The sequence below is a fragment of the Zosterops lateralis genome (assembly GCF_965231275.1).
Source record: "Zosterops lateralis genome assembly, chromosome: 22".
In the NCBI taxonomy this organism is placed as follows: Eukaryota; Metazoa; Chordata; class Aves; order Passeriformes; family Zosteropidae; genus Zosterops; species Zosterops lateralis.
The window spans coordinates 3,153,715-3,177,372 of record NC_139782.1 but is presented as its reverse complement, the minus strand read 5'-3'; the positions used below and the strand labels follow the sequence as shown (position 1 = coordinate 3,177,372).

Genomic DNA, 23,658 nt, shown 5'->3' with positions numbered 1-23,658 from the left:
GTGGTTACAGTTAATGACACAAATACCAGTGTAGTGTACAACATTGGAAAAAACCAACTTTGTTATTTTTATTATTTAGAAGTTTACTTCTGAAGATATTGTGTGATCTCCTCTCCCCCCACCCTTCCTTCAACCTGAGGGAAGGAAAAATCTGAAGTTAAAGGTTCAATTTTCAAGGCTGCTCACTTCAACTACTTCAAAAACAAGTCAGAGAAAGGGCCTTGAGATGCAGACTGTGAATGTAAAACTGAATCCTCCCTGTTTTATTTACCAAAATGCATTTTTTTTGTTAAAGAAAGAGTCTGACATTTCAGTGCAAGACCAGATCTCCTGTATTTACCTGTATTAGTGAGTTAAGAGAAAAAAAACCAACAAAAAGCCCACCAAACAACCCAACCAATGCCCCAGTGTTAATGCACCCTATTCATGGTGTTAAAGCCCCAAACCACAGGACACCTGTGCTCCAACAGCTGAAATTAATTCTTTATTTTATTTTTTAAAGGTTTATCTACATTCCTCCACTGTGAAAATCAGTTTTCTCAAGGAAAAAAGAAGACAGAGAGAGAGAAGAGCTTGTGTCAGGTAGTGCAGTATGACTCAGTAGAGCTCCTTTAATTTCTTTACACAGTAAACAGACTCATATTTATACCAACACCCGCTGCCCGTCATATTTACATGGACACTTGTACATATATACATGTTAGCAAAATACAGGGCTTCTCTCAGACCCAAAGCTGTGTCAGCTACACGTCTGGTATACAACTAGTGCTTAAAAAAGAAAAGCCACCTCTTTTGTTTTCTCTAAATACTAAAATTATATTTTTTTCCTTCTCTAGTCACACAATTCTGGCTCCAGCCTGATACTTGCAGCTCTTTCTGGCAGTGAGGAAGTGGATTTTCAAGAGTCCAGCTCGAGTTGCTCTTGATTTTCACTGAGTCTCAGCATCAGCTGCTGCTCATAATAAAGGCTCTTTGCATAGTTGATTTCTTGGGACAGCTTTACTGCCAGAGCTTCTGATTTCACTTTCACCTGCAGAAAGAAAGGAGATTTTTCTTAATGTGCTCCTGCTGTCAGGTAAAACAGAATAGATTTTAGATTTGAAGTAAGGGATAGAAAGACTTCAGTGGAGTTTCCTTCTCAGCACTGAGGTTGGAGCAAGGAAGAGGCACGAGGGAGCACCAGGTACAGCACAGATATTCAAGGGTGAGAGCAGGAACACTGTGCCATATCTGAGGTTATTTCCTTTGCCTCCCCTCCCACCTTTTATCTGGCTGGTCTGTTTGGAATGTGAACTGACTTGGGTCAGGGGTGAGCTCGTAACTGGGCCTGTAGAACAGCCCCTGAGTAACTACTGTAATGGCACAAAATATAAACACTGGTTCCAGCATTAGAGACCTCACAGTAAAAAAATACCACATGTAGGAGAAGATTAAACAGGCAGCAAAGCACCCAAGTTCCATTTATGTGGTAAAGTTAAAAGCCTTTCACAGGTAAATACATGTTTCTTCCTGTTACTTTTTTTGCCTGCAGGAATATTTTAGGGTTTTCCCTTCTTCATATTTCTCAGGAGTTTAGGGAGCCACTTTTACAGTCACTGAAAGCTGGGCAGCAGCTGTTTTCAGTGCTGACAAAACAAAAGCTGTGACTAAACCACTTTGGGGAGCAGGAGGGGAAAGGGGAGGCAGCTCCTCACCATGGGCCGCTGCTGGGAGGGGCCCGGCATGGCCACGCCGCTGCTGGTGTTCACAGCCTTCTTGGTGAGCTGGATGTACACGTTTCCGTGGTCCTTGGACACCAGGCAGTGGTACAGGTCATCATACCTGACCTCCAGGAAGATGGAATCCCTGTCCATGCAGTCCCCACTCTTGAGGAAATACACAGCCTTGGAGGAGATGAGCACACAGTAGCTGTCGATGTTCTCCACAGCAATGAAACTGCAACAGAGGAGAAAATGTTATCAGCTTAAAGCTAAAAATAGCAAATTGACCAGTGTCTTCACCTGTTCTGTGACCTTCAGAAGTCCATCAGAAAATGCAGCAGTGCAACAAGTACAATTCATCTGTGTTTAATTTAAACTGTTTAGAAATTGAGCTGATGAAGGACACTCTAACCTAGTTATAAAAAGATCATGCTGTAAATCAAACGTTAGTGCTGCCTGCCTGGCCACCAGCTTTGGGCATGACAGGGACACATAAAAATGTCCTTTGACAAGGACTTAGAAACAGTAATTTCCTTGCTCTGGAGCACTGCAAGTCCTAATGCTGAAGCTTAATTGCAACTAACTCCAGTTCCAGAGCTGGTATGTGAAAGGTTTGCAGACATTTACGACAAGAGCTATCCTGTAACCCTCCTGTGCTTCCCTGCTCCCCACACCTCCCTGTCTTCAAAACCAAAAACGAGTTGAACCTGCTGCCAGGATCAGTAGCAGAAAAGAGAAATTAGCTGTTTAACAAGGGGTGAGAGGTTAAGCAGCAAGCAGGTTTCCCCAGGGAGATTAGGCTGAGTGATGAATAGGAAGAGGGAGAGAAGAGTGAGTTAAGAATATTGAGAGTTATGATGGCTGAAAAAGCTGGTGTGTAAAAGAGTAATTGGAAGGTGCAAAAGTGAAATGGAAGTTGAACACACAAATGATTCTCCCACACTCCTGATTTACTACTGAAATGAACCTCATTAGTGGGGCTTTTTAAATGCTGAAAAATTCAGCAACTTGAACATGGAATCGTAACTGAGTAGAATAACAGAGTGGTGCTAAATAGAGTAAAAAAGCTCTGCCAACAGCCCCCAGGGTTGACATGCATCTGTAAAGGAGGAGTCTACTGCTGTCAGGCAGGTTCCCAAGTGCTGCCCTCTGAGCCACTGCTCATACAAACCTGCCTGCTGTCCTCACATCCTGCAGAATCCTCCACTGCCTTACAGATCAGTGACCTTTGTCACTAACTCAGTGTTTCTGGTAAACAGAAAAGTTTCCCATCTCCAAATGCAGCCTTGGCTCTACTAGTTAAATCTCACTGTGCACAAGCTACTCTGATCTGTAGCCGAATAAACCCAGAGCTATAAAAGGTATGTTAATAGCCAAAAATACGGCAAGAGGTCAGGCCTTGGTTTATTTTTGTGGTATAAAAGGATAACTCCAGTAATTCTGTATTCCCAGTCCTCTCAAAGACACTGCTCTACACTGAACTCCCTCACAGTGGGAAAGGTGCACACACCAACTCCACAGTCATGTCAGCACTGAGAAGGGCACAACCAGCCTCATTAAAAAGGGCTTGTAACAGGCTTTGCCCACCTCTAATTTTGGATGAAGCTCCAGGAGGTGATAAAAAAACCCTGTGTTCCTTTAAGTAAAACAAACTGGAAGAAAAGTGGATTTCAGCTTAGAGGAACCCAGGTGAAAGACAACATTAACAGAATTCTGGAAACCAGCAGCTGCCCTGCAGTTTTCCACTGGAGTTCAAACACTTCAGGGTAAAGTTCTGCCTTTGAAATTAGTTAAATAGGATGGGGAGTGACATTTTTTATGAAGTGTCACAGAAAACTTAATTTAAACCCAGAGCAGCAGTACAGCTGCAGAAGAATAGTCTGGTCCTCTGGACAGGCACATCAAACATGAGTGTTTAAGGGAGGCCCCAGATCCCACCAGGTCAGGATGGACCTGGGGACACCACGACATCCAGGGGGACAGACAGGGCACTGCCAGCTGCTCTCAGGTCCAGGGGAAGCACCTGGGCACTGACCACGGGTTGCATTTGCTCTGTAGGAACAACACACAATGTGTGTACTTCTCCTTACAAGACTTTTACTGGTGGCATATATTCTGAGGACTGGAAACAGAGGTCAGTGAGTTAATGGAGAAGCCCAGAAACATTAGCTAATTTGTAGTTCAGGCTCTACATTTTGTTCTAAGTTTGAGTCACGCATCATTACCTTTGCTCTTGCCAACTGTTAAGTTATTCTCAGTGTCTAGTTCTTAAAACAGGTATTTTTAACCTTTTCAGATACAACTGTAAGATACAACTGTTTTTTTAAAACTGATACATCTACACTATTAAAAATATCTCAAATTAATAAAATTAAAAATTAAATGAAACATGATCCAGTAGAACAAAGTAGAAGCAACCAGATCTCTGGAGAATTTGTGGGGTTTTTAACAACATCAGGAAGTAATTACACAATATTTTCCAGAAGTGAAACAGCGAGCCTAACTGGAAAAAAATGTGGAAACATTTAGTTAGAACAGTAGAGCAAGGTATTAAACCCCCTTTTATGGATTTAACTCTGAAGAAAAATATGCAAATAATCAGGTCTTCAAATGTGTTTCTGATTATGATACTAGGATAAAAGTCAGAGGCATAATTTTGTACTTATTTTCCATGACAAGAAACACTGTGTTCCTGCTGAATGATGTTCCTAATGGTGAGAGTCACAGTGAATGAACCGTGTGACTTGATGACAAAGGCCACTGCTCTGCTGTGGGCTACACTGGGGATGGTTTTTGGTCACAAATTGCTCTTTCCAGTCTCCCTGCCTAAGAGCCATCCTGAATAGGAACAAAGATACTGAAAGGAGATGGAAACAGGATACCCCAAATGTGAACTCACAGGGCCACAACTGGCAGATTGCAATCCCTTCCTCAGGCAGGACCTGAAGTGGCACATGGAACCTGCCCAGTGACACTGGTGACACCAAGTGACCCTGCTGAACCTGCACCTCCCTCTGCCAGCTCCAGCATCAGCAATTCTGACCCTTTGCCTTGGCAGACGTGCTGATGGGTGACAGACACAGCATGTAACAACCCACCCCTGACACAGCTGATCAGTAACTATGCTTGAGATTGGGCAAGAGATGAATTCTGCCCTTAGACCCAATCCAACAAACCGATATTCCTCCTGTAGAACCACAGAATAAATTGGGTTGGAAAAGCCCTCTGAGAGCATGAAATCCAACTGTTCCCCCAGCACTGCCCAGGCCAACACTAACTCATGTCCCCAAGTGCCACATCCACATGGCTTTTAAATCCCTCCAGGGATGGCAACTGCAGCACTGGCCTGGGAAGCCGTGCCAGGGCTTTATGACTTTCCATTAATAAATTTACCCCAATATCCAACCTGAACCTCCGTTGGTGCAACTTGAGGCCATTTCCTCTCATCCTGTCCCTTGTTCCTGTCCCCTGTTCTGTGGGACCAGAGCCTGACTGGCTGCACCCTTCTGTCAGGAAGCTGTGGAGAGCCAGAAGGTCCCCCCTGAGCCTCCTTTTCTCCAGGCTGAGCTCCTCCAGCTCCCTCAGACACTCCAACCCCCTCCCCAGCTCCGTTCCCTTCCCTGGACACACTCCAGGCCCTCAATGTCCTTGCAGTGCTGAGGGCCCAGAACTGAAGACGTGTCTGTGTGTGAAGCAGTTTTAGATGTGAAGACATGATGGCAGCGAACAGAACAGAAGTACTCAGAGTAGCTGTGCGAGTGGCTGTGTACTCACAACTCATCCTGGATGTTGTCTGTCAGTTTGAAGAGCTGCTCCTGTCCCTCTGCTTGGCTCTCCAGGTATCTGGGCAGGAGCCCCTGGGGTCCCCTGCAGCACCGGGGCTTCCGCACTCGCTCCGCCTGGGTCCTGCAGCAAGAGACGTACAGAGATCACCTTGGGGGAAAGGTGCAGCCTTTCCTGACATCTGTCTGCACACACAGTTCTGGTCACACTGAAATACAAAGCCTTTAAAAATCCCAGGTCTTGACAAACACAGCTCTGTGTAGATCCTGGAAGACCTGGATCTGGAAGATGTGGTGTCTAATCACACAGTTCTGTGAGACACAGAATTATACAATAATAAAAATAGAAGAATTTTGTCTACAATGAAGGGGCAAGTAGAAAGAAGTGTCCTAAGCAGCATATACTCTCTAAAGATTTGGGGATGTATTTATCAGCAGTTTTACTGATTCGACTGTTTCTTCTCACTGCTCTAAAGAAAATAATAATGCAAAACCCTAGAGAGAACTCTCACTGATGGACAGTGCCAGGAGACTGCAAACTCTATGGTTATGGAAATAGGAACATGCAGTTAAATTAAGACAGAAGAAAAATCCTCATTAATTAGGGTTTCCATAGCAGAATTTAACATACTTTACCCTTCTGTGTGCCTATTAAAAATGACAGTAAGAAGGACACACACTTGTGGGCTGACAGCCATCAGAGGTTGATACTGGCGACAGCAGAACTGCTGGCTCAGTTCCTCCCTTAGCAGAATTTTGTTAAAAAATAATACTCTAAATTCCTTCAAGCTCCTGGAACGCCCTGCCCCTGAAGAATTGTGTTACAGGCTGACGAGCTCTGCTTCATTCCCTGTCCCTTCCCAGCAGCATCACTCTGGGGCTGCTCCATGGTATTTCACAGCTCTTCCAGGCTACTGCTGTTACAAATTTCCCAGCCAAACCCACCATTTTGGATTAGTGCTCTCCCTTCCCATCCTGACTCTGTAAAACCCTGAACAAGGAACTCCAACCTTTCTGATCCAGGGACAGGAGGAAGGTCCAACAGAGCTTTACCTTTGCTTTTGCAACTGCCTACCACCAGGAGAGAGCACTCACCCTCTGGGCTCCATGATCTGCAGATGATTTCTCTGGAGCCTCATTTCCTTGTCACCTTTCCTCCTCAGCAGCCCTGTCCCACACCTGAAACCTGGGCATCCTTTTAAAATTTGTTCTCCTTGAAGTTTTTGACAACCCCTAATGCAGTGGTTACAGCTGGGCTATATAAAGTACTATGGTGCTGGAGCAAGTCACCTCTCCTATCCCTTAAATTCCTTAGATATAATCAAGATTCACCTGCACCAGGTACAGCATTCTTGTCTTTCTAAACCTACAGAAGAGGTGAACAACACGTGCCTGTTTTTACCTATTAGAGTCTTACAAAGCAATAAACAAAACTGTTTGCCTCCATGAATGCAAAATGTTGAGACAAAAGTTCTGAAGAAATTAAAGAATTCCAACCAGTATAATTCACATCTTGCTGTTTGTCCTACTTACTAACTTCCTAAAGCAGGAAAATGGCAAAAGATCACTAATCAAAGAAACCCCTGTTGGCTCTTAAACCTCTCTATGGCACCTACTGACAAGTTCAAAGAGCCACTGTCTGTAGCCTGAGGTGGGTTTTAATTAACAGTGGCCAATCAATAACGTTTTGCTGAGACACTTTCCATCTGGCACTCAGGAAGGCTGGATAACTGGGACAGAGCAGCTGCATCCTGCTCTGAATACATGAACCTTCCTTCAGACAAACATTGCCCTGTGCCAACCTCTCTAATATTCTGTAGTTCCTTGAGAAGAGGGATATGAAGCACTGCAAGCAGGACTACCCTGATGGTAGTGGGATAGAATAGAGCCTTTTAATTCCATAGACACTGTAACTACAGGGAACACTGGGTTATAACGTTTGGCTCAAAGCAGGTCAGGGAAAAAGTACCAGTGCTACAAAGGCACTGGGCACCACAATGGATTTCTGAAGCTTTGGCAATTTCTGAGCCAAGGATTTATGTTTTGGTTTTGTTTTTAAATGGAAGAACCACTTCAGAGTACAAGTTTTGTGTTCACTGTGCCCTCCACACTCAGACACTGATCCTGGTGATAACAGATCATTCCCTTCTTGGTGATAAGCCCAGCAATGCTCCAACCCAGTGCCACTGGTGCTGGGCCTAAACTGAATGGATTCAGTCCATTGCCTCCTTGGCAAACTGCTCTGTTTGGTCTGCACAGCTAAAAACATTCCACACCACTTGATTTTTTTTAATCTAAAAATTTGTTCTGCTGTCTCAAGTTACGTTCTGTAAATAATAAGCAACCCTGGTGAAATCCCAAAAGCTGCAGATTTGTCAAGCAGAGCGGGCGGCAGTGCCCACATCTGGGTTCCATTACCCAGGCACTCAGCAGATCTGCTGATTCCTTTTTAATAAGCACACAAAAGCAATACAAGGCAGGAATGCCCTCACGTCTGCCCGGCACAGCAGGGAATGGTGCTGCTGGATGGAGGCACAAAGGGCTGGGAGAGGGTGTTGGGAGGGAACCCTGCAGCCCTGCCCTGCTCCCAGCTGAGCACTGCAGCTCTCACTCCAGCTGACACTGGGACCAGTGCATGGCAGGACTGGTGGGCATCTGCTGAGCAGTTCACAGAATCCTTGGGATCCACTTTTAAGCCACAAGTTTTGTAATCAAACACATCATCAGCCTAATGAAGGAAGTGGTCAGGAATTAGTGGGGATAATTCCTGACCAATTTGGGTTGAGAAAACTCTCCAAGAGACACCACATGTTTTCCAGAATCACCTGTCCTTGTTCCTTCACTCCATGTTTGCCCCTATCAGGTACCAATCCCACATCCCATCAGATTCCCACCATCAGGTCTGTAGATGTGATTCCTGCAGCGATGCATAAATACACAGTGGTTTTGAGAACAACAACTGTTACTGATCTTTGATGGTCTCTTGGACCTAAAAAATTTCCCTATAGTGTACCCTGAGTACTTTGACAAAAACATTAAAAAATAAAATTCAGAAGACTTCAAACTTTGTATATTAAAAGATGTTGGTCTGCTAAAACAAACCATCCCTATTCTAAAATGATTTAGAAATTATTTACAAATTTTCATCTTTCAGTTTCCTCAGTATCACACCCAGAATAATTATTCATCATAACACAACTTTAGGAAATGTAGCAACTTCTGAGAAAAACCAACATGGACAAAACCCCATGACCATCACAGTAATGACTGGATTTCATTTAAAATGTGTATCTGGGGGATTTCTCATCTGGGTATGGGAACAGCACTGGAAACCACAGATCTGTTGAAAAACCCAGCCTGAGCATGCACACCCCAAATCCTGCACAAACAACAGCTCTAAGTGCAAGGAGATAAAATTTTGGCACCTGGACCCAGTATTGAATGGCCCAGGCTCCTCACAGACTTGACCTGCTGCAGCTCCTGCCTGCCCTGTGGCCACACCCTGGGGTGATCCTGGCCATGGGCTCCCACCCAAGGGACCCTTCAGCCCCAGGGCTCCCCCCCAAACTCTCTAGGAATCATTTCCTTCAGCCATACCCAATTCTTGCTACCAAAACTTCAGCAACTGTCACCAGTCAAGGTCCAATCTCACCACCTTGTTATCCCAGCCCAGTTAAGCAGTAATTTGCTGGTTCTGGTGCAGCTAAAATCAGGGTTTCCATTGTAAACTCGATTTTTTTTCAGGTCTGCATAAAATTTAGTGACAAAAGCCTGCTCTGGGCTGTAGCTTGGCATACTGACTTCCAGCCTGGCAATGATTTTTATCCCCTTGAAATAATTATAAAACAATCTTAATTCAAACAAAGGAAAATGGCAGGTAATGTAAGACAGAATTCAAAAGCTGCTGGTATTTTAAAGAAATAATAAAATCAAATTATTACTGGCTCTGGAAAAAATCTGTTTCCTAAATACAGGGAGTGCTTTGTCTGAGGAGGCTTCAGTGCATTTCAGACATTAAAAGTGACATGATCTGATAAATTAAGGGAGGAATAATCTTTATCTTCTACCATAAAATAAACAACTAAAATACGTGGTCCACTTGCTTGAGTTCCAGACTGACTTGGACCTGCAGCCTTCCATGAGGATCACCATCCCATGTACATGATTTCCATGAAATGCAGAATGAGGACGGTGCTTGTGCCACAGACATGATGGGAGGACACTGTGCAAAGCACACTTGGGAGTACCAGAACCAATTACATGCTGAACAATGTATGCCTTAAAAATGGAGCTGAAAACTCAGCCATCCCAGCGGCAAACTCAAAGCTGCAGCCATAGCTTGGGAACACATGGATAACAAATGAGAAAAACTTGTGCCACTTGTAATGGGGTCTGTAGTGCACATCACACCTCTGCACAGCACTAAAAATCCACTATTTCCACAATTCTTTCTTCACTGATGCACTGAACTTTGTTCCATGTGCTGAACCCATGTGATGAGCAGGAATATTCCATAAATTTACTGAGCAGAAGGGGAGAGACAGCAGGTTTTTGATGTGCCAGTTCTCAGCGCCTGGGAACATTTAATGCCTTGGGCCTAATTTCAGGAAAACATGTGGCAATCTAGACTCCCTGTTCCCTGGGGATTCTACTGGTGCTCTGTTTCAAGGGGTCAGTGCAGTTGCCTCCCACCCTGTGCTGGACTTTGGGGTGCAGTTCCCAACAGGCAGGTCCCTAATCCCAGAGATCCGGCAAAACTCCACCATGGGATTCATTCACTGGTTCCAACACAGATGCTGTTAAGGTGTGTTAAAATGCACACATGGTGCAGTCAGTTGAGTGCTGGATTTGGCATCAGAATGTCTCAGTTAGATGCAAGAATGTGTAAAATCACGAGCCAGACAGCTCCCTGCTGACTGCAGATCTGAGGAAGCTCATATGCGCCGTTTATTCCAGCAAATGCATGGAATATATTGTGCTTGTTAAACGTGTTCCCAAAATGCTAGTTTCAGGCAGAAACATGCAAATAAATGGTGCCTGGGGTTAAAACCTCCCACTTACAGTCAAATCCCTCCTCTTTGGAGGGATCTCCCAGCTCAGATGCTGCAGACCTTTAGCTGACCCGACATGCCTTTAGGAGAGTACAGCATGCTCAAGGAGCAACTGTTTATCATGGAAGTTGTTCCTGCCAGTTTCTTGGAGATAGATCTTTTCTCCCTCTTCCCTGTTCTTTTGTACAGCAGATCAAAACAAAATTTAAGAATTATTCCCTGGGTTTGCAATTGCACATAACCTCATCAGGCTCCAAGTTCAAAAGGAATTGAGAAGAGATTAATTAAGACACAACTTAATTTTGACATCCATATTACAAACCCAGCATCTAGACAAGGTGTGTGAGCTTGCACAGCAGACAAAGCACTGACACCAGCTGCACTCTGGGCATCAACTTCTGGCACTTGCCCCACCTCTGCCTGTAACAGCTGTGCAGCAAAACTTACTTTCTCAAGCACTTTGGTAACATCAAGCTTAAGTTGACAAAACATAACATTGCCATCCCAGCTTCCAATTTCCCCCAGACTCTTCCTGTACTGATTACAGGGATGAATGCAGCTGTCACCTTAAAGAGTTTCTTGTCCAACCAATGTGTTGAAAAATGCCCCCATTCACCTTCTGACTCGATGTAAAAGATGGTTTTCAGCAGGGATTTCCTGCAAACACCTGTCTGAGAACAGAAGCCTGAGTGAAACCAAAGTGTCCAGGACCATAACACTGCTCAGCCTCAGGGCACTGTGCAAGGATTTAAAACATTAAATACTCTCTGCTGCCAGGCAGGGCCTGTAGCAGATGGAGCTCTGCTCTCATGTCTGTGCCCATGGAATCCCAGACTTGTTTGGGCTGGAAGGGACCTTAAAGCTCACCCCATTCCACCCCCTGCCATGGGCAGGGACACCCTCTGCTATCCCAGGCTGCTCCAAGTCCAGTCCCAGCTGGCTTTGGACACTGCCAGGGATGGAGAGTCACATTTATATAATGGTCCTGTCAATACTGGTCAAGCAATATCCAGTTGCAGCAAATGCAAACATGTCACTTTGAGAGTAAAATACTGCAATCTAACAGAAATGCTTCCACATTGTATTCCTGCTTTTCTGGGAAAACAAATCTACTTGGGGAAAAAAAAAAAACAAAACAACAAAACAACAAACCAGGGGCCCTACCCAGCATCACCACAGTGACTCTGGCTGTGCATGAAGGACTGTGTCAATCAACTCTAACGATTGGATGTTTCTTCTCTTTCTGACCCCCCTTTTATATTTCTCAGTTCCTACAACTGGGGCTGCAACAGGCACAGCAAAGGGCTCTGGCACAAACCTCACCCAACAAAAAGCTACTCACGAGGTTTGTTTTGATTTTTAAAGTTTGCAGTTGCAAGAACAATTCAGATCAACTGGCTGTACTTACAAAACTGATAAAGAGCATTCCACATGTTAACAGCAACATTAGGTGAAAAAATTATCTATAAAAATACCAGCCACATGCTAAATGAGGTGACATCAAGGCAATAAATAGCTCCATCTGTATGAAAGAGTTTGCAGAACAACCCAGAAGACGTCTCTGAACAAAAAAGTAACTATGGATGAAGCAGTGCTGAAATAGAAGTGGGTTGGATTTTTTTTGTTGTTGTTAAAAAAAAAAAGATCAGTTTTACATATTTTTCCAGGATCACTTTATAAATCTGCTGCACATTAGAAATCAGACACACGTGTGTGTTTTCCAAGTACAGAAAAGTAGAAGGTTTACATTTTAATAGCAAAGTGCCTATTTGTGAATGGCAGCAGTGTATATTACAGGCAGTGTGAGAGGGTTAAACAGGACAGCCTCGACTCTTTATAAACTTTTGCCCTCTGGATATGTACTCATTGGCTGCTGTACAAGACTCGAGCTGTATTACACGCCTTAACGATATGGTTCAACTGTCGGTCAGGCTTGGGGCTGGCGCTGGGCCAGACCGCAATCAATGGGACACAAACCTCCCCCTTTCAGATCATCACGAAGGCTCATATTATCTCCTTTTTGTCGTGCTGGTTAAATTTATGGAGCAGAACCCCGAAGCTGCATTCCTTGGCCTGGGCCGGCCCACGCGGGCCTCCCTTTGTTTGGTACTGTAAGGAGCGTGCTTTGGAGGATTGCGGGGTTGTTAGTTCAGGCACTGACTGTTTGCTCATGACTGAAATGAAAAGAGTTCAGGGGAAGGGCAAAAGGACAGCACAAGTGTAAAACCCCATCCCAGCAGGCCCTGGGCTCCCATCTACCGTTCCGGCCTGGGACTGAACACAAAACCTCATGTTAATAATGACAAAGGGGAAAGTCTGTCTAGTAACAGGTAAACAGCCCGGGCTGCACCTGAGCACCTCCAGCTCTGCTGCTTTCAGGCAGGCCTGTAATTGCTACATAAATCTGAACCTTGGCTAAGCTGTCTTAAAACACTGCTTAAAAGTGGTATTAGTTTTAAAGCAATGCTATGTCTCTTTGTTTGAAAATATAACCTGCCAGTGCAAACGGCCACACAGTTCAGTATTTCCACCACTTCAAACACATGGAGTAACCTCAGAGAGCTCAGTATTTATGGTGTAGCAAAAAATTCTAGTAAGACACAAAAATACTGGACATACAGTACAGAGAGAATAATTTTATTTTGTCTAAAATAGGCATTTCCTACATTTTAATACTTGGTCTGAAGATGAAAAAAAAATCCACCTCTGAGTATGCTCAGACACTCTCTACTCAGAGCTTTATTCCTGTTGTAAATAAAGGGAACTTCCTGATCCCACTCCTGACACTGTTCTCATTCCAAATCCAAAACACAGCACTCTAATACCTACTGGGAAAAAATTAGCTCTATCCAAGCTGAAACCAGGGTAAGATCACAAACTAAGGATGTAAGAAACCTCTAATGTGATCTCAAGGCAAAAGCACCAAGGAAGGCAAACGGACAGACTATTCCAAATCTGCACAACAGAAGCAAATACACACATGGAAAACCCCAAGGACTCTCAGTAGTTGTTCAGGAAATAGAAGGTACCTGTAGACTCTGTCTTCAGCACACAAAATATCCCTCCTTACCTTCACCACTATTAAGACATTCCCCAGAAGCCCCCCCAGAGCTGCTGTACCAGATTCACCCCCGTGGCACCAGCACAGCTGTCTCAGGCCAGCAGGTCACACAGGCACCACACTGGTGAGCAGCTCCTGCCATTTGTGCCTTAGAAATAAATGCATAAACAAACCCTACACGCTTATTGCACTACACCAGTTTCATCTTTCCTGCTGTTTTTATGAAGAGAAAACCCCAGAGAAAGGGCCAGAAGAGATGATGAAAACTCACAGAATGTGTACGAGCTGTTTCTCGGTGCTGGGGGCCAAGCCTGACATTGGCCACAGCCTGTCCTGGCACATCCCAGCAGACACGTCTGGCTTGAATAAAGCCTTTGTTCCTTCCTGGTGGGCAGATGCTCCCAACTTACCCCACCTCGTTCTGAGCAGGCAGATTGGTGAATTGGAACTGCAAATACTTTATGGCCCAATCTTCCATGACCTGTTAGATGGTTCTGCTGATGGTCATGCATGAATGTAATTTTTGTCTTTTCCAAAGACTCTCCAATTCTATTCTAGGAGGCACCAATGCAGACTAATTAAATCTGCAGCTCTCTGGAACTGTTTCCACCCAAGGCAAGTGTCACACAAAATACACCAAGACAGTGGAATCCTTTAGCAGAGATACTGTGATCTAAGACTGACACTGATGGCAGAACAAAACAGTAAAAAGTGCTCCTTTTAATTTTTGGCCTTTGTGTCCTAAAGCTTTGGATGAAATAGAAGATAATTAGACAGACATGCAGGCTCTAGAAATACAAGTATTTCCAGAAGACATAAAACTTTCTCCCTGTCTAGCTGCATTCCTTTGAGTTAACAGCTAAATACTGTGAAGTGGGCGCACAGAGTAAGAATTCCACTTTGTGAAGCAAATATTTCATGTCACACAAAGTTTAAGTAGTAGAATAAATCTGTGGTAAATCCAACAAAGGATTTATCTGCTCTTTTCAGAAGGAAGTTCATAATTGCTTCTATTTCTGATAGACTATGCCAGGCCAATGTTACAGTGTCTTGGATTTAACTGAACTGGAAAACATTAGTCACCTACTACAAATGTGTGTGTGCCCCAAGAAACTTTCCCATGGCCTCCAGAAGTGTTGCACTGGAAAGGGAGCAAGCTCTGTGCCCACAATGTCCATTTTCAGCCAGCTCTCCTTTCATACCTGACCAGACTCATACCACACAACACATTTCCCTCGTTAACTCACACCTTTTCCAGACCGGTTACTGCACACAGTAACATCAATCTGAACTCAGATTTCTGCACTGAACCCAGCCCAGGCAGCAGTTTAACAGGAGCTGGGCATGGCTCACTGGATGCAGCACCTTTCACCAGGGATGGAAATGCACCTGCCCTTACTTTTAACATCAGGGCACTAGTAAATATTTGGGGATTGTGGAGGCCACCACAGTGGGAACTCTGCATTCATTCATCCTTTTGAAATTATTTATTGCTAGTAATGAATGGACATCTAAAGAAGGAGACAATTTCTTATTTTATGCTCAGGAAACTCTTCAACATTGCTCATTTCAATGTTTTCCATCTTCACTGTCTGTCCTCCCCTTGCAACACTCCCTCCCAGTGCCTCTGTCCCTTGACCAGAGTCTAAAAGCATCCAGGGTATCTTTCTGCCCTCAAATGTCAAGTTAAACACTAATGTTTTAGTGGGAAATCCTTCTTACTCACAGAATCAATGCTGGGATTTAGAATGACAGCCAGTCCCTCACAAAGACTCCCTGTTTAATGCCAACAGACATGTCATCACTGGAGAACACAGTGCCTGCACCATTTTCTTAAGCCAGGTTTTTGTTCAGTTTAATACATTCTGTCATGGCAAAGCAAAAAGGCTTAAACACAAAAAGTTACACAAATCTTTATTAAAGGTTTAGCCCTCCTTGCTGGAATTTAAACCATCTACAGCTTCTTCCTTAAATGCAGGGTGGATAAAAGCCCAAAAGGACAATGTGAGGAAGCTGAACTGCCTCAGCAACTTAAACCCTTGAGCTTGAAAAAAAAAAAATCTTTTTACAAACAGGTAAGGGGGTTCTTTTGGGGTTTTCCTGTCTCATACCCTGCAACTCCAAATCTAGCTCATAAGCCTCAGAGACTAATCAAGGTAACATATGTAAAGTGTAAGACCTGTATGACTAATGCAAGCCCGTAATTGCTCTTTTTTTCCAAAACCCTCCAATTACATAAAAATATTCCTATAGGCAGATGTGAAAGAAGCCACATCAATATAAGAGTAATGTAGGATTATGTTGCTTCTCTAGGTCCAAACACCATGGGTTTTACTTCCATTCCATCCAAAGAGTTAAACTGAGTAAGGTTCAGAAAAGGGGACAATGACAATAGACTGCAGACAACTGAGTATTCTAAACATAAATGGCATTTAGTAGTACTGATCCCTAGGAACAGCCTCCTGGAAACATTATTTAAATGTGCAGTGGGTATTGCAGTAATGAACAAAAATGTGTTAAAGAGTTTGGGCACCAATCCTGCTCAACCCTCCAAAAAGGAAAGGGAGATGTGTCAGTGCAGTTTGGATTCTCCAAATCATCTGGACTTTTGCTGGGCACAAACAATGGGCAATGTATTGTTCTAGAAACTGTGACATTTTTATACATGAGACTCTAGAGTTATTGACTCTGTAATAAAATATGATTAAACAAACTCAATGTTTTAAAGCCTCATCCTGCTTTTACTGTATCCTGTGGGTTACAAAAGAAACCCAATGAAAACTAACTACATGCATCATGTCTTCAGTCATGCATAGCAAATCCTGCTTTATTGTGAAGAACAGAGCCTGTAATCCCAAGAAATTGTCCTTCAGCTCTTTGTTCCAGGGGGGAGGGCAAAGAGAACAAACTGTGAGATGCCCAGCCTGTCAATGCTGGAGGAGGGCACACACAAAAAAGGAAGAAAAACTGCCCCTCTGTATTTCATTCTCATACAGAGGTACTTGAGCTTGATTTCACTTTATTTCTAAAGTTGCATCACTTTGAAATTTTTATTTTTATTTCTTGAAATACTATTAGCTTAGCCACTGTATGAGTACATTGAGCTTCAGAAGTGCAGAAATGTGGGGTGGCATCGCAGTCCACCCTCAGTTCTCCTGACCCTGGGCACTCCAGAACAGTCACCACAAGCCTCAGCTGCTTGAATTCCTTCCAGAGAGCTTTAAGGGGAAGTTGACTTTCCCCTTAGGAAGACTGAACATGCAAAGCAATCTTGACAGATTCCACTCCCAGGCAAACATAATCAGTACTTGACTGACAAAAAGCGCTACTAGTTTATTGATGCACAGCAAGGGACTTCTGCAAAATAAAATCTGAGTAGAAACAAGAAGAAAACCTAACACATTCTTACAAGACAGTTGCAGAAAAGAGAACCAACTAGAAGCCAAAAGTGTCTCATGAAGAAAGAAGCACTCCTTAAATAGAAAAAGGAACAGAGAATCACTTTCTGTTCATACCAAAGGGCAGGTTCACTTATTTAGAAATCATTTTAGGTCTTAGATGGTGGATTATTGTCTCTTTCTAGTTAAGACACTAAGTTATCTGAGGTGCATTTTCAGAGAGAAATTAAGGTTTTGAGATTTTATCAGCCACACTGAAGAGAAACAGGGCTGCATTTGGGGAACTGCTTCTCCCACACGGAAATCCACATTTACTTATGCCACAGGCAAGAGTAGACACTTCTAGAACAATGCCAGGATCTCCACATGAACTACAGAAAACTACCAGTGATAAAATAAAACCTAACAGAAGAATACCAAGCAGGTGAGACTGGTCATAGAAAAAAAAGCATCTACTGAGGTGCTGCAAAACGTGCAGACACAAACACAGGTTTGCTTAACTACAAGAATCTAGTCATGTAAAACTATATTTGGAGGACACTGAAATACTGAAGGACGTGAAGAGGTCAGAAATATGACAGGAAATGAAATGGGATTCAACCTACAACCTTGCATTTCTGGGGAAAAGTAATCCAGAATGCAAACATGAAATGGCAACGAGATACCTGCAAAGCAGTAAAATCAAACAAAACATAAAACTTCTCGAGGCAAAAGAGCAAGCAGAAAAATGGGCATCAGTTTGCAATGGGATATTGCAGTAAAACCAACCAAGACAATTCTGTGGCTCACAGAGCACAGCCTGTTCCAGTGCAGGGGGATGATGGGCCCTTTTCACCCCACACAGATGGGAACCTGCATGTGGGGGATTCCAGAGAACCTCCACAAAGGCAGGGGAACAATCTGGACATCAGCTAATGACAGAAGAATGTAAACCATAAAATCCAGTTGGACAGTGGCAGAACACAAGAGATTGGGCTGACAGTGAGGAAAAGCCCATGGCTACAGCTGTGCAACAGGGAGAGGAATGGACAAATCTGCTCAAAGAAAACAGATTATCATGGAGACCTGTTATTCCACTGGGAAAATGAAAAAAGGATATGAAGGAAATCACACTGCTTAAGTAATTTATTGATCAGACTGATAAATAGATTTCCTCTCTGGGATCTAGGAAAGCCTTAGAAAGGGCTTACCAGGAGAATAACAACACCCCCTTGACCAGAAGGGCCCATAAATGACTTGACATTATCGTAGAGACTTGGAAAGTCAGATCTAGATCAAATCCAAGGTCATGACCAAGTCTGGGGCACATACAGAAGTGTAAAGGTTCAAGCAATATTTATCTGTCAAACCTGAGAACCTCGTGGCAGTATGTTGGCCGAGTTGGTCTCCATACAATTAGGTACAGATTTCCTACTTCTGCTCAGTGTCACTGATACTCATGCTCTCAACCACACTGCTTTTGACCTCACAACACAAATCACAGCTAAGAGAGAGATGAATGCAAAAAGGCAAAAAAATTTAAATTGTAATCATCTGCTTTTGACATTGCGTCAAACTTTGCAACCTCACAGTACAACTCCAAGTCATGAGCAAAGGAACAACCAGCACAGATTGCTGCTTTCCACATGAAGTACATTTAAAAGAATCAAATATTTATATAACAATTTTCTGTGACCATTAATGGCTTTCCAATTTTAAACTACTCTTTACTAATAACAGTCTAGTTTATGGACAGAATTCATCATAATTGGGGAGGTCACAGAGTTATCTACTTCTAATTTTCACATTGTGGCTCAGAAAAGAACACAAACCCTCACAGCAACAGTCCAAGAATAATCTTAAACTTGCACTGACCTGGCAGAAGCCTGAGAGAAAGCCATAAAGACAGTTTCCTGCACTACTTGTTAGGTTAGACACACATCTAAATATAAATGTTCTTTACTTGTGCTGCACCAGGACGTAAAACACGTTTCTAGGCGAGAGCTCTCCAAGCATATCCAGAGACATAACAGCTTTCCTGTTTTGAACCGGGCTTTAAAACTTTTGGCAGTATATGAAAAATATGGAAATAATCAGAACTGTTGTATGTGACACTAGAGTACTTGGAACACATAAAACCCTCTCAATAAAGGTATCAAATCATAGGCATTTATAAACTGGATGTGTGCTGCACTTTCACCAACTGCTTTATGCTCTCTTCTGCATTAAATTTAGAAGTAGTAGGGCATCTCTAGGTTTAGATAATAAGTTTATAAGATTAGCCTTGAAAAAGTGCAGCCTAAAGTCAGATTCAAAAAATATTTTCTTACCCTTTAAACCGATCACCTTTGGAACTACCCCCTTAAGGTCTAAAGTCATCACCTGTGCCTGAATCATGCTGGTCTGGCTCCATGTTCCCAACACATGGTGTGTGCCAGCTGCAGGAGTTCCAACACAAATCAACACATTTGAAGACAAAAAAAGACTCATGTCCACGTAGCCTGATCACAGGAATACATGCTGCAGACTGTTCCATTCCATTCAGAACTTTGCTGGAATTAGACTGTGTCTTTTAGGAAAGCCAACAACCTCAATTAAAATTCTTCATCCCACTCAGATCTGATCCAATGGTTAAAATAAAGCAGCTGAAATTCAGAGCTTTTTTTAAAATTCAAACCATGTAATTAGAGAATTGCAAGGGGCCTATAATTTACAGTTCCGTATCCTGCTATTTAAATGCAACTGCAATTAACTGGCTGAGTCAGCTTTGCAGCAGCACCAGCAACATGCACAGGGTTAAGGTCAAACAGCTCTTGCCACACTCATGAACTCAGTCTTCAGGTGCTCAAAACTACACTGGACATCAGCTCCTGCCACGAATTTCCAGCCACATCCATCAGGGAAGGCTGCTCTGCTGTGCTGAGCTTGGAAGAGCCCACAGAGCCCAGCAGGCTCCAGGCAGAGCCAGCAGCTCGGCCTTGGAACATTGTTCTCCTCCGGTTCCAAACCACAAATACTTGAGCAGTTACAAACGCGGAGAGCGGGACACGGCAGCCCAGAAAACAGACAAACCCTTTGTCGTGTGGGGCTTTTCAAACCCCCAAAAGAACAATTTGGCTCCTCCATTAGATCAGCACATAAAACCCTCACACCAAACAAAACATGAATGCAAGGTTGATTACAGATGGAGGTGGCAGTTTGGTCCCACCTTCACCCCCAGCCTTACAAATTCTCAAGCACATTTGTTTGGCTAAAAAAGTTTTGATCAGACTTTTGTAGACTGGAAAACTGTAGTAACTGAAAAACCTGAGAAAGTTTGGGGCTTTTTCCCCATTTTTCTTTTCTTTCCTCTTGTAAAAGGTTGTTGGGTCAGAAACTTGACAGACTGTGTGTTGACACTAACGTCATTTCACAGTGCTCATCTGTGACAAGATTTCAAAATCTAATGGAAGGAAAAACATGGTTCAGCTCATCTGTCTTAACCCCTTCTCTTATCTGACAGTCAACAAGGCAAAGAGAAATATTTCCCAAAGGAAACACAAGCCCAAGATCAGGCTGGCTGGAGATCCTCTTGCCCTCCCCAGCTGCTGTTCAGTTTGGAAATTGTTGATAACACCTACACCGTACAGGCTGTATCTCACAGAAGCATGCCAAAACATGAATTTTAAGAATATGTGTTTCTTGAAACAAATTACAATAGACACACAGCTCAACCAGAAATCCAGCTAACAGCACAGGCAGGTGTGCTTCTCCCCACCTTTACATAAATCAGTCAACCTGTGCACTCACAAAATTAAGATAACCACAAGCAAACCACTGAATTTTCTCAGGGATGCACTCAGACTTCTCGTTTAATTTTGTGCATGCAAATACACTTACTAAATTTCAATCCTTGACCTCTTGGTTTTACAAATCAGGGTAAGTCTCAAATATGTAAGACACACGTGTACAGACTTCCATTTTCAGAACAAAGCCCACCTAGGGTCATTCTTCAGGCTTCCTGCACCTCACTTACACTTCATCAGACTTATTGTTTACTGAAACCCTGATGCAGACCCTTAAGAATTTCAAGAGTGGCATAATAAAACACAGGAAATGGAAAAGCCAAATGGAAAGATAAAACAAGCAAAAACCCCAACATTTTTCAAACATTTTTCTCCAAGTTTCCTGACAACAAAACTTACTTAGAGTTTTCTTTCACTTCTTCAGCACACAGGTCTCATGTATATACAAGAGGACTTTTTGGCATAGTAATACAAAGCAAAGTCTTGGCCACAAAGAGCACAAAGTCTCTTCTCTCACAGAAGCCCTTTCAGATCTTGGGTCCTTTCCCTCTGCCACACTCACAGTCAGTACTAATGAACACTTATTTATTTTAAGGAAAACCTTTGTTACTTTGCTGAGCCCATGTTACACCAGTAACTGAGCACAGGAAGAAGCCAAAGCATCTGTCCTGATGTCACAGCCACAGGAGGATGGGCACATGCACATAAGGGCACACAGCCACCCCCTAGCATCACTGAGAACTTTGCACAAAATAAAAATTAAAACATAGTGGCACTTATACTGATGACAGAACTCTTCAAACCTTCCAAAAGCTGTTTTTCTACAGTGAAAATGGAAGCTGGAGGTCGAGCAGGGACAACTCCTTCATTTCAACTCTGTGTGAGGATTCAGTGGTAGAAGTTTAGTCTTACTACATATAGCCTTTCTAAAAATTTTTCCTTCATCTAATGGTGTAAATTAAGAATTCCTATTTTATGTTGCAGCTTTTCACTCTTGCTAGAGTATCAACAAATGCCGTCTATTAAACGAAAAGCAAATGGAATGAAATGGGCTGATAACCGCTCATGTTAACTTTGATTATGGTTGCTTTGCCTGAGGAAGGATCATCAGTCCAGAAGTGGCAGCAGGCATTAACACACAGTTTTACAGCATTATTGATCAGAAATAGCAAGTGGTGCTGACCTGGGGCCGCTCAGGGTGGCCGTGTCCCTCACTGCCTGCGCGGTTTCCGAGGCGAAGTCCAGCGCTCCGGCCACGGGTTTGGTGACGGTGCCCACCAGCCCCTTCCCCAGGCCAGATATGAAACCACTGACCCCTCCTTCCGTTTTCACTCCTTCCACTGTCGATGTTATGACACTTGTCAATCCTCCAATGATACCTGGAAATGACAAGAGTAGCAGAGAAGTCCAAAATTACTGGTTCTAGAACTTAGAGAATCTCATCCACCTCGTGCTCTCTGCCTACATGGTTTATTGTGCATTTAATTTAATACACAAACTTTCAACCAATAACTTTATACTTTGTATATGCAGTATGCATATGTACAGACCATATTATTCCACAGAAAAAGATTTAATTAATCATTAAATATGTGTGTTTAAAAGTGTTTCTACACTGGTTCATACAGCTGCACTTACACCACGAGTCCTCACTTATTGCCCAGGTTAAATAGTTACTTAGGATGTGAAAAAATTCAATCACCACAAAAGCTGGTACAATTTGAGACAGAAAACAACAGAGTGCATTTCTCCACTGGACAAAGTCAATTAATTAAAACTGGCACTTTAACTGTCTTTAAAGTCAGTTTAAGTGACTTTAACTATGATGCTGCTGACAGACATTTCTGTGCACATTGCCCTTCCTGAGAACCTCGATGCTCTGAGAAACCAAGCACCTACTGAGATTTCAACAGACTTGGAACAGTTCACATTGTCTGTGAACACACTTTGGAGATTTCATATCTCCATGATTAAAATATCAGTTTCTAGTGCCCAGCTCAAGCATTCACCTGCTCAGTTTCCAGCAGCCAAGGGCTCCTCTGAGGTCTGTAACTCAAGTACAGACCAGGCAGATCTAAACCGCCAAACTCAAGAAGCACAAAGTATTTAAATCTCTTCTCTTGAGTAACTATAGTTTATGATTAAATCCTGTCTGTTGAAATGTAGTAATTAGCAGTTCCTTTATTTTTTCAAAAAACTGAATGGGAAGCATTTAAAAATGCCACAGACTTAGGACTAGAAGAGTCACACTAATTACTGGATAATACAACACAGTGAAGTGCTTTTATAATGGACTTTTCAGCAAAGATTCACATATTTTGGATTTCCTGTGTTTTTACCAATTTATGTCAAACTGTTCAGCACACTGGTGTGAGAGGAGCCTTTCATGATACATTTCACACCTACAGTGTAGTGTCTTTGTATGACCAAAGCAAAAAGACTTTTCTCAGCATAGAAAAGATCCTCTTTTAGTGAAAGCCAAATCAGCTTTGCACAGGCTGCAACAGTTACATTGTGAGAATAACATTTAAACAAACTGAGCCAAGATGATGCAAAATATAAATATTTGATTTAAACTTGGCTTGTATTGATTTAACCTTCTTCAACAGATAAATCATGAACTAAATCGATGTGAAGTTCTGGCCAAATTAAAACTAGTCCACTACCCTTTACACAAATAAATGTCTCTAGTTCTTAGTATACTGAAAAAAACCCACAAAATAACCCAACTGGTGAAATGTAATTTTAAACTGATTTACTGATTCTAATGAAACTCAGGTTTCTGGAACTAAAAGTAAACATAAGAAACCTACAACCCAGCCATACTAATTTTTTTTTTAATGTCTGGCCCTCAAAAAACCTGATTGTGTGGGTATTTCATGCTTCTACAAAGAAATAGATG

The 23,658-nt window shown here is 42.8% G+C and overlaps 1 protein-coding gene across 3 annotated transcripts in view; it reads right to left on the bottom strand.

The window, feature by feature from the left end:
* Nucleotides 1-294: 294 nt before the first annotated feature.
* The window catches only part of VPS13D (vacuolar protein sorting 13 homolog D), a 94,832-nt gene continuing 71,468 nt past the window's right edge, over nucleotides 295-23,658 (bottom strand). For 2 of the 3 annotated variants that reach the window (XM_083876855.1, XM_083876856.1), the window contains exons 66-69: nucleotides 21,940-22,135; nucleotides 5,475-5,606; nucleotides 1,695-1,935; nucleotides 295-1,030 (exon numbers count right to left, since the gene is read on the bottom strand). In XM_083876855.1, the coding sequence (XP_083732981.1) occupies nucleotides 899-1,030; nucleotides 1,695-1,935; nucleotides 5,475-5,606; nucleotides 21,940-22,135 (701 nt within the window). In that variant the 3' untranslated portion in view covers nucleotides 295-898. The remainder of the gene's footprint in view (nucleotides 1,031-1,694; nucleotides 1,936-5,474; nucleotides 5,607-21,939; nucleotides 22,136-23,658) is intronic. The other variant, XM_083876857.1, reaches the window with a different exon arrangement.